Source organism: Sinocyclocheilus anshuiensis, unplaced genomic scaffold, assembly GCF_001515605.1.
Source record: "Sinocyclocheilus anshuiensis isolate Anshui unplaced genomic scaffold, SAMN03320099.WGS_v1.1 scaffold4560, whole genome shotgun sequence".
In the NCBI taxonomy this organism is placed as follows: Eukaryota; Metazoa; Chordata; class Actinopteri; order Cypriniformes; family Cyprinidae; genus Sinocyclocheilus; species Sinocyclocheilus anshuiensis.
This window is the reverse complement of record NW_015554478.1, coordinates 38,056-51,200: the sequence shown is the minus strand read 5'-3', so window position 1 is coordinate 51,200 and position 13,145 is coordinate 38,056. Positions and strand designations below refer to the sequence as shown.

At 39.4% G+C, this 13,145-nt stretch overlaps 1 protein-coding gene across 1 annotated transcript in view; it reads right to left on the bottom strand.

Moving 5' to 3' along the window:
• LOC107671508 (myotubularin-related protein 13-like) overlaps positions 1-13,145 on the bottom strand; it is a gene marked incomplete at its 3' end in the record, with an annotated part of 52,691 nt that overhangs the window by 6,108 nt on the left and 33,438 nt on the right. The window contains exon 2 of the mRNA XM_016464430.1: positions 11,827-11,964. Within this exon, the coding sequence (XP_016319916.1) occupies positions 11,827-11,964 (138 nt within the window). The remainder of the gene's footprint in view (positions 1-11,826; positions 11,965-13,145) is intronic.

The following is a 13,145-nucleotide window of genomic DNA, read 5'->3' as shown; positions in this document are numbered from 1 at the left end:
ATTTAATATTTCTATATTCAAAATTTTATATTTAAAACATTAACCTCAACATGAATTTATGAATTTAATTGCACTTGTGCGACCTCTGAGCCTCATTAAATGTCTGAAAATACACTTACAAGCCACTTCTGTGGTTCTTCTGTGACAACTGTCACACCCCTGGACTGTTTTTGTTGTGTTTTCATCCCTCATGTGCTCCGAGACCTAGTTTTCCCTCATGTTTGATTGTGTCATTTGGTTCAGGTGTGTCTTGTTTATTGTCCTCGTCATCCCATGTATTTAAGCCCTAGTCTGTGCAGTCTGTGTTTGTTCGGTCTACTACGTTCCTATGTGTGTCTCCTACCTTTTCTGTCCTGGATTTACCCTTGTGTGGATTTATTAAAGACTATTTGCATTCATCTTCATCTTCTTTGTGTGTTTATCTCACCGTAGCTTGACAACTCCATGGTTAACCATGTTTTGTTTATTACAAATAAAGTTTTACTACAAATGTAACCATTTTTTTTACGATAAATAAAAAACATGGTAACTATAGTTAAACCATAGTAACAACCCAAATTAACAAACTAACCATAGTTTTGCTACACTAATCATAGCTTAATCATGGTATTTGAAATGAAACTGGATAACGTGAATATTATATAATTTAGAATATGTATAGGATTGTGCATATTTAACAGTATTGAAGATATTCTCCTCTTTACTTTTTCCATCTAACAAACTTTACTGAGGTAAATTTAGCATCGTCAAATGATATGCTAAGGATAGGATCCCTTGACGCGATTGGTTATTGAATTTTGTGACGTAAAAAAAAAGGCGGTTTCAAACCGCGTTTCTGTGACTGCCTTTAGGAAACTACAGTTTTATGGAGAGCACATGGTTTGTCTTAAAGCATATGAAAAACACCACATAGACAAATAAACAACATAAAAAACTTGATTTTCTGTTAATTGTCCTCATCATCCCATGTATTTAAGCCCTAGTCTGTGCAGTCTGTGTTTGTCCGGTCTACTACGTCCCTATGTGTGCATCCTGCCTGTCCGTCCTGTATCTACCCTCTTGTGGATTATTAAAGTTTCCCTGTTGTCAAAAATGTTATCCTTTAAAACTCATCTTTGATCATCAAAACGACATATTTAAATGTTTTTTCTCCCTCTGCTTTGCAGCACAGTTAATGATATGCTAAGGATAGGATCCCTTGACGCGATTGGTTATTGAATTTTGTGACGTAAAAAAAAAGGCGGTTTCAAACCGCGTTTCTGTGACTGCCTTTAGGAAACTACAGTTTTATGGAGAGCACATGGTTTGTCTTAAAGCATATGAAAAACACCACATAGACAAATAAACAACATAAAAAACTTGATTTTCACCACAGGGGGACATTAAAGATTTTTGCATTGCTCATTATCTTCCTCGTGCGTTTCATTCCACCGTAGATGTGACAGAAGTCCGGACCTAGAAATAGAGAAGTCCCGACATGTTTTCCCCATTAGTTTTTTCAGTTTTTGCCAGTTTTTGTTTTTTTTGTCATGGATTATTACGCCTCCCAACTCATCTCCATTGCCCATGCTAAGCCTGACCTGCTCAACTTCGCCAGGGACTTCAGTGTTTTCGCCGCGTCCTGCCCATTTGACAATGAAACACCGAAGTCTCTGTTCTGGATCGGGGCGAATCTTCACCATGCCATCAACCCCGCCGCGACCAACGAGTCATCGCCAGAGAGAGCGACAGAGCTGAGGATCGCCCCGGAGCCAGAGCCTGTGACGTCAGACCAGGTGCGAGTGCCGGCTACAGTGCTCGCCACGGGGGAGAACGCTATGGACAGCGAGAGTGCGGAGGGAAGCTCCACCCACTGCACCATGGCTGAGGGTAAGCCGAGCTCAGTGGATTTAAATTCGGCTTTACATGCAGACATGTATAGGATCCCAGGCTCCTCCTTCCCTCCGGCTCCACCTTGGTCCTCTGTCGCTCCGGCTACACCGCGACCTTCCGGATCCCCACCTCCGCCTCGGTCGCCGGAGCCATCTGCTCCGCCTCGGCCCTCTGTCACACCCCTGGACTGTTTTTGTTGTGTTTTCATCCCTCATGTGCTCCGTGACCTCGTTTTCCCTCATGTTTGATTGTGTCATTTGGTTCAGGTGTGTCTTGTTTATTGTCCTTGTCATCCCATGTATTTAAGACTCTAAAATGCTTCACTCACAGAGCATCATTTCAAGTTTATTTAGATTTGCGACCAAAGGTAGTGCTCTACGAGTGGATGAGTTGTTTACTGCCTGACCAGTGGAAAAAGAACAGCAAAGAGCGAACACCAAAAATCCTCTGTGTCCTCAGCGGAGATGGACAGAGTGTCTGATGGGGGATTGCAGGGCTCCGTTTCCTAATTCTTTGTTATTCACCACTGATAAATATCTGAGCTGAGAGAGCACTAGAAAATAACTCATAAAGATCACACGATTACATGTTCTCCGAATCATTGATAAAGCTGAGCTTATGTAGACAAGCTTAGTCTGTATAAAGTGACTGTCGCTCGGTATTCAGGCTCGATCCGGTTTCCACAAAGAAACTAAAAACAGCACAGCACTTCAATACATCAAATGTGATAATGGTCATGAGGTCAGCCGAACAGCGCTGCCTTTTTTTCAACAAGCAAGTGAAAATGATAACAGGAGCAAATTAAGTTAGGGGGTCCTGCATACCTATCAGACGAAAGTGTGACAGCGCGTTGACAGAGTTAGTGTCGCAAAGGATGGAGAAAGTTAAGATAGGCTCGCATGATGAATAAAGGAGTGACCCATGCTGGCTGTTATGAAACCACAAAGGGAACCTGGAGTAAAACTGAGGTGCTGGTCTATTTATAGATTTTGCTTTTGGAAACTGGCTGGGTTTTGGGTTTGTTTTGTGCAGGGGTCTTGTCCCAAGGGCCGAGATACTATTTGAACTCGTTTAGGCTCACATTACAAGTCCTGCTTTAGTGTAGGAATTAAATGTGAGTAAATTGTCTCCATGTGAGTACTGGGAAAAATTAAATTTCCTAAATAATCATGTCCAAAGATGCAATCAGCAAAAAAACAAATCACAGTAATTACAACACGCACAACCCAAACTGAGTTTATGGGACAACGGGAGGATTACGTCAATGATAAAATATAAATTTATGGCAAAAATGTAGTAGGTCACAAACTACATATCAAAATTAAATCAGTTTAAGGGTTATTAGAAATGTACTCTTTGTATTCATTTGGTTTAGATTTCATTTTCCACAAGAACCATTTTCAACAAGATTACATACAATGACAAAATATTAAGTGGTGTAATAATGAAGTGAAAAGCATTAAAAGATTTTTGGGGAGTCACATCACAATTATTTACAACATAAACTAACTTTGCTTAGTTATAAAAAGTCAAATTACCTGTTATTTTAGAAAGGCTACTGCTACTTTTGAAAGTTATGAGGGTTTGCAGGTTTTTCCTGTGTGTTGATACTACCAATAATAACATAATTCATAACACAATAATCCACAATTCACACAGCTACAGTCCATCAATTAATGTCTTGTGAAAGTGAAATGTGAAGTGAAAAGCTGTGTGCTTGTAAGAAACAAATACAAAGACATTTTTAACTTTAAACCAACACCATTATAATCCATAATAACACTTCCTCCGGTGAAAAAATCCATCCCCTATTGTCCTCTCACATCAAAATCTAACATATTTGTTTAGAACTGCTTTAGACTGTTTTTGTTTGTAAACACTTTGCTTGATCTGTGCATATTTCTCTCCTTATTCAGATGAAAACAGTTGTATACAAATATGTCGGTGGACTTTGATGTGAGAGGACAACAGGGGATGGACCTTTTCACTGGAAGAAGCATTAGTATGGATTATGGACCATCATTTTGGCCAGAAGCAACAGTTTAAAGATAAAACGCTTTAATGATGGATTTGTTTCATACAAACACAGTTTTTCACTTCACAAGACATTAAATGACACACTTTAGTCATGTGGATTACTTGTGGATCACAGTGATGTTTTAATCAGCTGCTTGGACTCTCATTCTGACGGCACCCATTCACTGCAGAGGATTCATTGGTGAGAAAGTGATGTAATGCTAATTTGTTCTGAAGAAGAAACACACTTCTCTACATCTTGGATGGCCTGAGGGTTAGTAAATTTTCTGCAAATTTACATTTTTGGGTGACCTATTCATAACAACATAGAGACTTCATTATCTTACAAAGATAAGAAGGAGAGGTTCTGCCCAAGTCACGTCCCACTGCTCACAATCTGCTTCTAATTGTCTCGATTGAGTCTGCGTCAGACATGCAAGCTCATAACGATGCAGACCTCTCAAACTCTGCCGTCTAACCCCCTGCGCAGGAGCCCATTTGATTTGCTCAGACAGTAAAAACATGTCACAAGATCCACCACATCTTATCAGTGGGAGCACAGGATTAAAATACCCCCACAGATGGGAAACACATTTCAACATTATTGGGAGGATTTGGTTCAATTATGAAGAACAATACATTCCAGTGCTGCCTCTTCCAATCTGATAAAAGAAAAATATCTTTTAGTGTGTCATGATTTTTACATTAAGTGGGTTAATGGTGTAGCTTTAGGCAAGTACACAACACCTGAAATGCTGGGTTCCTACAGATGCGTTAAAAACAATGAACGTATAAAAACAAGCCTATTAAATAGTGTGAAATGGAATGGAGAGAATTTTGCACTTTCAATGACTTTACTCCAAGACTATCACATACAGTTCAGGATGCTTATATGCAAATGCTTGCATTTTTCTTCCTATGGGGTACAATTCCCATTGACATCAATGGATTTGTGATGTCCTCTGACATATCATAACCATAGACTGTAAAAAAAAAAAAAAAAGATGGACGATGTAACCCCACTTCCTTCTACAATAGAAAAGTGAAGCCAAAACATCCCAATGATGTCATTTGGAGCCCGAGTCTGTGCAGTAGTTATCATGAGGTGAAGCCGCGGTATTAAAGTTAACCCAAACTCCCAGAGACCCAATTGCAAGCTCACAATCATATATGCCACACACCGTTTTATAGCATCAAATAATGAATTAAAAGCAAACTTATTAGAAAAAACACTTGATCAGCATGATAAAAAATACCTGAAATGATAGAAACAATCTTTGGGAAAAAATTATTTGGCTTGTGTCCCATTTGTTTACATGGCAAGGGCGGGGATTATGACCTATACTGCAGCCAGCCACCAGATGGCGATCAACATATTTTGGCTTCACTTTTCAGGATGCGTGCAGCACACCTGAGCGGAATGCATAAGTGCCTTCAGAATGTAGAACTGATTAACCCATTGCTAAGCTTTACTCCTTATGGTAACTGTTGCTAACTCAGGGGGTGTTTACACAACACTGTTTTTAAAAACAGAAAACATTTTAGGCATTTTGGCCATTAATTTAAATGAAAAAAGCATTTAAAATTTTTTTGAAAGCAATACCATCATCTCTGTGTAAATTAGAAAAACAAAAATTTGGGATAATGGTGACATCATGCATATGCGTATTGTGTGTTTAGTCTAATAGGCATGTGCGAGCACTTGACAACTATGATGATACAATGATTTTAGTCCTTTTTGTGGATCCATGTGAATGTGGATCGTTTTGACACTAGCCCCTTTCACACATACAGACTTTACTGGAAAATTACCCGTAAATTGCCGTAAAGAGATCATGTGTGAACTGGCCCTTTTTAAAAATACCGGTAAATTCGTTCCGGCAATTTACCGTTATGAGAAGTTGTAACATTACCAGTAAATTGTAGGAATTCTGCTGTGCGTGAACGCAGAATGAAGATTACCAGTATGAGCATGTATGAGTTCAGAAGACGTTACATAAGATGTCTACTCTGGGCCAATCCAGAGCCTTTGAAATTCAAATTTCAACAGCTCTGGGCCAATCATAACATTTTGACGCAGCTGTGAACTCTGCACTGTGTAGTTCGGTTTGAAGTCTGTACACAAATATCACTTGTATTTTCTCTGGGTACCTTGTGTCACTATTATAAGTGACCTGACGACAATGTTTGACATCATTTTTAAATGATTTCTTTTAAAATAGGTGTAAAACTATCCAAATTTGTGATAAATTTACTCTATAGACATTAAAGAAAGTTTTGAGAAAATGACAGTCAGCAACAATTGCTATGGCAGGACTGGTCAATGACATTAGAAAGGCAGAGAGTTGCAAAGGGTTAGTTCACCCAAAAATGAAAATTATCCTGTTATTTACTCACCCTCAAGCCATTCTAGGTGTATACTTTCTTCTTTTAGACGAATCCAATCTGAGTTATATTAAAAATTGTCCTGGCATTTTTAAGCTCTATCATTGCAGTGGACGGGTGTTTCTGTTCAACAGTCCAAAACACGTTAAATAAAGCGCGCGCATCCGTAATAAAACGTGCCTAAAGGCCTCCTGAAGCGAATCCATGTGTTTTTGTAAGAAAAATATCCTTATTTCAAACGTAATAAACACTTTTCTATCACTTCCGTTATCTGTCATACACGGAAGCCGTTTCGGCGGATGACGTAAGACGTCTGCGTCGCATGATTAGTGACGAGCGCGGAGAGTGAACAAAAAACGCCGGTCATGAATTATAAGTACAAACCGAGGATTTGTAAAGAAAAATGTCGGAGGATTTCGATATAAGCCAAGAGGAGAGTGGTTTTCCTTTGCTAAAGTAAGGAAACTTTGCTTCCTTTGCTCCTGTAAACAATGCTCGTGAGACTAGCATATCTCAGAGGCGCACACGCGACGCATACGTCCTACATCATCCACCTGAACGGCTTCCGCATACGACAGTCAGCAGAAGTGAGAGAAAAGTGTTATTTGTGTATTACAAAAACGCACGGATTCGCTACAGGAGGCCTTTATTCATGCCCTGGAGCAGTGTGAGGCACGTTTTATTATGGATGCGCGCACTTTATTTAATGTGTTTTGGACTGTTAAAGAGAAACACCCATCCACGGCAATGGTAACATTTTGAATAGCCAGGACAATTTTTTATATAACTCCGACTGGATTCGTGTGAAAGAAGAAAGTCATATACACCTAGGATGCCTCGAGGGTTAGTAAAACACAGGCTAATTTTCATTTTTGGGTGAGCTAACCCTTTAACTGTACTAAACAGACCAAGAGTACTCTTTTTGTGATAATTGCATTTTTAATGAACCACACTATTGTATAGTTGTGTAGTTTTTTTTAGGCACTTTTTATTTGTGCTTGTAGGTCTGACCCAAATCCTCCTCAAAAGCGTAATGCATTGTTATATTATTCGCTTTTAGAGTGTGCATGGATCCACACTTCGAACTTCCAATGGAAATAGTAGACCAATCTGGATACCTTTGGGATATTTACTTCAACATACTACAAGTTGGGACTCACTAACTCTAATTTTGAATATTGTTTAGGATAAATAGTATAGGAATTTGGAGGCAGTTCGCTGGGTCAAAAGACCGTCTAGCATCTAGTCATTCCTAAAAAAACTGATGTAAGGAAAACAGTCCAGAGACATACAGCATAATAAGATAATGGGCTATCATGGTCATTACGTGAAAGAAGTCACCCTGCATTACGAACCTCTGGATAAGCGTATCAAAGAAAAACAGCGAGGATGAGACAAAAGCAGACAAATTGAAAGGACCTTTCTGGAGACCTTAAGACACTGAGCCTGTGATTAAGAACGATGCTTCAGTCTTAATGTGCCTGATGACACAGTGAAGTACTCTTCATGGGTGACCTTCTCCCACGAGGCTCAGTAGTAAAGGACGCAATATAAATAGAGAAGATTAACAGTCTCACTGTGAAATTGAGAGACCGAAAGCAATAGAAAGACAGTGGACATACAGTGCATAGAGGAGAACAGCGCCAGCCAACAGCTGGGGGTCATCAAAGCTCAAAGACATGACGTGCCAAACAGTTTTGTAACCTTCTGGAACCACCAGCCTCTAAAGGCAAAGAATTCCTGCTTTTATTGACCATTTAATTACACATTCTTTATCCTGTCATGATTTGGTTTATTTGTACTCAGCCAGGAAAGCAACAGCAAGTTGACAGTAAGTCTGCATGCTGCCATCCATGTAGATGCTTGTGGTAAACGGACTGATTCATAGTGAATCTGCAGAATTAACCTTCTATGCATTTGAACGGTAAGTGGCCTGCTTAACAAATTAATGTGACTCACAGCATTGAAATGCTTCGTTTAAGTCATGATGACCACCACATCCTGAATACTGAATTAAGTTAATTACACAAAATGCCACATTGCCGGTACTAGGATGCCGCTCTCAATAGATGTGGAATGTAGGGATGTGATGAACTGGTTCTCATCATGATTACATCATAATTTCCACAGGTAAAAAAACAAAACAAATACATTCCAGGGCCTCAATTTCAGCACAGGATTGCGATTATTGCAAATAATTTTCCCGCTTATAATGCGTTGAATGAGTAAATTAATCAACACAGATGAACAGATCAATCAGTAATTTAATTTAAAATGTTACTGCCACACTGTAATTTCACAAACAGTATGCGTGTTTCTCTTAACATACTGCACTAAATGGAGTCACATCACTACATGGATACGGAGGAATTCCCCCCCATTTTCCAAAATGACATTTAGGCCCTGAATTCTCTAGAGTGTTTTGGTGACACTTGGAACTGGCTGATAATTAAACTCTCAAAAAAAGGCAAATGTCATTCAGTGGTCTCTACAAGAGTGATGGTTCCCATCTGACCTGCTTTCTGGGGAAGAAGAGCCTGTTGCGACATTCTAAATGATTCAAAGCTGTAGAGCCAATTTCCTCGAGCATTCACCACTTTTTTGAAGGCATCCCTGAATTTTTCTCCTTAAAAACAACAGCAGCATTGCATTTGTCTACAGTGGAATGAACTTGAACTGAGTAGCTTGACTAATGCACATCGTGAAGGTGCTCGGAATCTCACCATCATCTATTGAAAAAACTTTTAGGCACAGTAAGCATGAATGTGGCAAAATTTATTGACATGACACACAAAAACTAATGAAGTGCAAAGCACTGAGGAGAAATATAGATGGAGGCAGCAATATATGTACTGTAAGTATGATGCCAAGAGCCAAAGGACAACAGAGATACAACTCTGAAATGACCTTAAGTGGGATTTAAACCTACAACCTTTGGGATACTAGACCAAACCTGTGCCACATCACTGCACTGCATTGCAGAACTAGGTGCTGCCATAGACTCCTAGCCAGAGGAAGCAGAACAATATGCCAGTTTAAACAACAGGGGCTACACACCTTCTACACTTGGCTCCTAATAAAATCCAAAAAAGTGCTTTTGGATAACAGTAGGGTCGCACAGCTGTGCTCATTAAAATCGATGTGTGCTATCAGAATGACAGTTGATATGATGATATACTCATAACAATCCAACATCCTGTAAGACCTGGTAAGCAGGATGCAGTGTAATTAATGACTGTTACACTTCATGCTCTGTGACTGCAGAAGTAAATGACTGGCAAACACTTATAAATATAAATATAGCCAAACATGGCAATAAAAACAGTCCATGCAGTTGGAATAAGACTGCAAATTGGCAAACTGGCAGAACAGATGCTGTTGATCCAGTTGGTGTCCAACAGTTTATCTCAAAAGATGCTGAGAAGTTTGAAGCCGGTTATACTGATCTATAGTGAGGTCTGCAAGAAATACACATGGCTGATAAAATGTAATAGGCCTCCAGCAATCGTTCTTGTTCATCTGTCCAACTGATACTGCAGTATATTAGCACTTGTAGCAAAGAAAAAACGTGTCAAATTTTAACTTCCTTACTCCAACGGTTTTTACAAGATTCCCCTTGTTACAGCATCCCTCTATGGGTGAAACTTGGCATGCATTCTCCTAACAACCTGGTGTCAATGTGTAACTTATTTGGACATTCAGAAGATGTAGGTCCATTAGTCAATATAGGCCTATTGGCAAAAATGTATTGGCTTGTATCTGCAGAACAATCAATGGACTTAAATAACCTATATTCTATTCAGAGACTATATTCTGGTATTTATCCCGAAAATGGATACATCAGAAACAGGCATCAGCGTGCCTTTAACAGCCCGCATTGGTTTGCCAGATTATAGAGCAAAGCATTTGCGATTAAGCAGCCATTAAGCAGCCTGGAGTTGTGATACTACCTGCTTGGCCAAAACTTGATACTTATTGCCAATCTTGCCCTAATACAGTAGATTATCTCAGTCAAAGGCACTGGTGCACTGGTTACTTGCACTCCAGGACTTCCACTTTGTGCTCAAACAACTCAACATAGGGAAGAAATGTGGATGCACAATGTTTTTCCTCTTACAATGTGGGACAACTTAAAATCTTCTACAGTAGCTGTTCCTCTAGCCTCATTATCACTGGAAGGGACTGAAGGCTGATTTATACTCAACGCGTCCGCAAGTTCGCTCATTTCGCGTGGCGGTGTGCACAACATTTTTTGTAACTTTCCGCACAGCTCCGCTTCCGAAGATGCATGAGTTCAAAGTGACTCTAGCTGAACATGCACGTCTGTGCTGGCATTTGTGTGAAAAAGAAGCAGTTTGATGTTAAGTTCAAACTCCACCAGGTGCAACTTTTAACGCTTTGAGGGAAAACAATGCAAAGTTTTTTTGTTTTTCTTTTGCATAATTTGTCCAATGCTTTTTAATTGAAGTACGTTTATTTTTTATTGTATAAAAATAGAAATAGAATTCATTTAGATACTATTTATACACTATTTGCTTAAAGTTGTCTTGTGTTTGATGCGAAATAAACACAAAAGCTCTTAATTTTAATCAGTTTGTTTATTTATTTATTTAATTTAATAATCAGTTTGTACATAAAGAAATGATTAATTCATCAACTCATTCATCACGCGAGAAATCTTGTACCGGCAAATGATTTCTTCTCACCGGTGATTCCCGATGGTTTTAGAGGACAATTACTCCTCGTCGCCCCCTGTTGTTTCAAAGAATAGTACAATGGTGAACGCGACAAGTATAAAAGCCTCGTCCATTTGGGAAGGTGCGCGCGCAGTCAGCGGAGGCTCGCGAAGCGGAGCCAGGCGAAAGTATAAATCCCGCTTAAGGCTGGAACCCTGATGGGCGCTGTGCAATAGTCAGAAATTACAGCTGCATTCTTTACATAGCTGTCCTCCAACCCCAGTCCCTTGCAGCTCCTCTTCTTTCCTTCTCCACTGGACAGTGAACTTTAGGATGCACCAGTAAATTTTGCCCCATCCTGATCGCAGCTGCCATTACTAAAAGGTTCTAATGGTTGACTGATTGAGATACATACATTCTCGTCCCAAATATCTTATTTTATGTTAAAAGTACTCTGGTCTTTCTGAGGCCATAAAGACCTGTGAAAAGTTTTGCTTTGCCATGCCACTGTGAGCATTTAATTGACAATTTAATGCTCCTCTGATTCACTATTTCCTTCAAGTGTGCAATGGAAATGGCTGTGATTGGTTACAATGCCTGAATAGCCTAAAATTTAATTGGCCAATGTCTGCTAAATGATGGTGTATTTCAAATGTTGTGTGATATGGACAAAGGATAGACCAAAAAATAAATAAAAAATTGCAAAATGATTCTGGAAAAAATAAATGTTGGTATGTTGTGTTTAAGGTCTCTGACACCTGGACTTTTTTGAAGTTAAGAAAATAACAAGGAAGAAAGAAAGTCAATACAAATACAACAGCAGAGATGCCTGGACCCCTAACCAGACCTTGTAATAAAAACATGGCCTTAATCTCACCTGCAGGTTGACCTCTGCCTCAAAGAAGGTCAGACAGGAGCAGAAGTGTCGTTCTGAGTCTATGTCTGTCAGCACCACTGTGAAGAATGTCGGGAGCTTCCTCTCACGGGACAGTCTCCATCCACCAGGCTGGCAGAACTGTAAAAGCACAAAAAAAACAAAAAAAAAAACGCTGTCAGACTTGACTCTACAAGAGCCTGGCATTACCAGAACATGCACAAAAACAACCACTAAATGTTGGTTACCATAAGAGATGACATCATATGCACAGAGAAAAATCACAGGAATTGAATTTAGGGTTGTTGAAATTCATTTCAAACACTTTTCATTGTTTTGACAGGGCTTACTGGAATGCAGTATGAGGCTGTTATGGTACGCCATTGTGCAAATGGGCTAGTGTGTGATCATATGCAGAATGTACCACTTCAGATAGTACATCCTCTCATCAGAAGGCAGGAAACACCACTGACTGCCTCAGTGCCCTTCAAAAAGCCCCTCCATTCTGTTACAAAAAATATCCTAATAAATAAACCTGGATAATATCCTGTAGCTGACTAACTGTCCTGCTGCTGAATCCATGCTGCCACAATTAAGTGCCACAGCAAAAGAAATGATTTACAATCAGTTGTAAGTATGAATCTGTATTGAATGTGATTCAAAAAAGTAAAAATCAAAGCTTTTGAATTGGAGTTGAATCGAATCAAGTGACAAAGAGTGAAAAATTGAAGGGGGTCTGAATACTTTCCGTACCCACTGTAAATCAATTTGAAAATGTGTACTCCTGCACAGCAAAATAATCAAGATTTCAGAAGCACAGTGGCTTTCCTGTAGCTCAAACTAGTGTCACGGTACCCAAATTTCAGCAGTTGGTGCCAAAAACTATTATATAACTATTTTAACAGTTATCATTTACCTATTTGAAAATACAAACATTAAATAAATTAAATCAGTTAATTATACATAATATAATAAGGTTACACTTTATTTTACGGTGTCCTTGTTACAGTGTAATCATACGTTAGGGTTAGGATTAGGGTTTGGCTTAGGGTTACTTGCACTATACAGAGTGTGTTGGATTGACCTCAGGGCTTGAACCAGGATGTTAGCATCCCGCTGCAGCCACAATAGAAGGCAGGAAATCTGGAGCGCTGGCAGGCGAAGACGGAAGAGTGGGATGCTCTTTTCCCTTGTCAGATTGGGACAGGTTCCAGGAAAATAACAGAAAATATGAAAATATTCAAAGTATGCGATAAATTCCCAGCCAAATCCAGATAAACAAATAATGAGAGTGTGTATGTAGGGTTGATGAAGTGCGACGG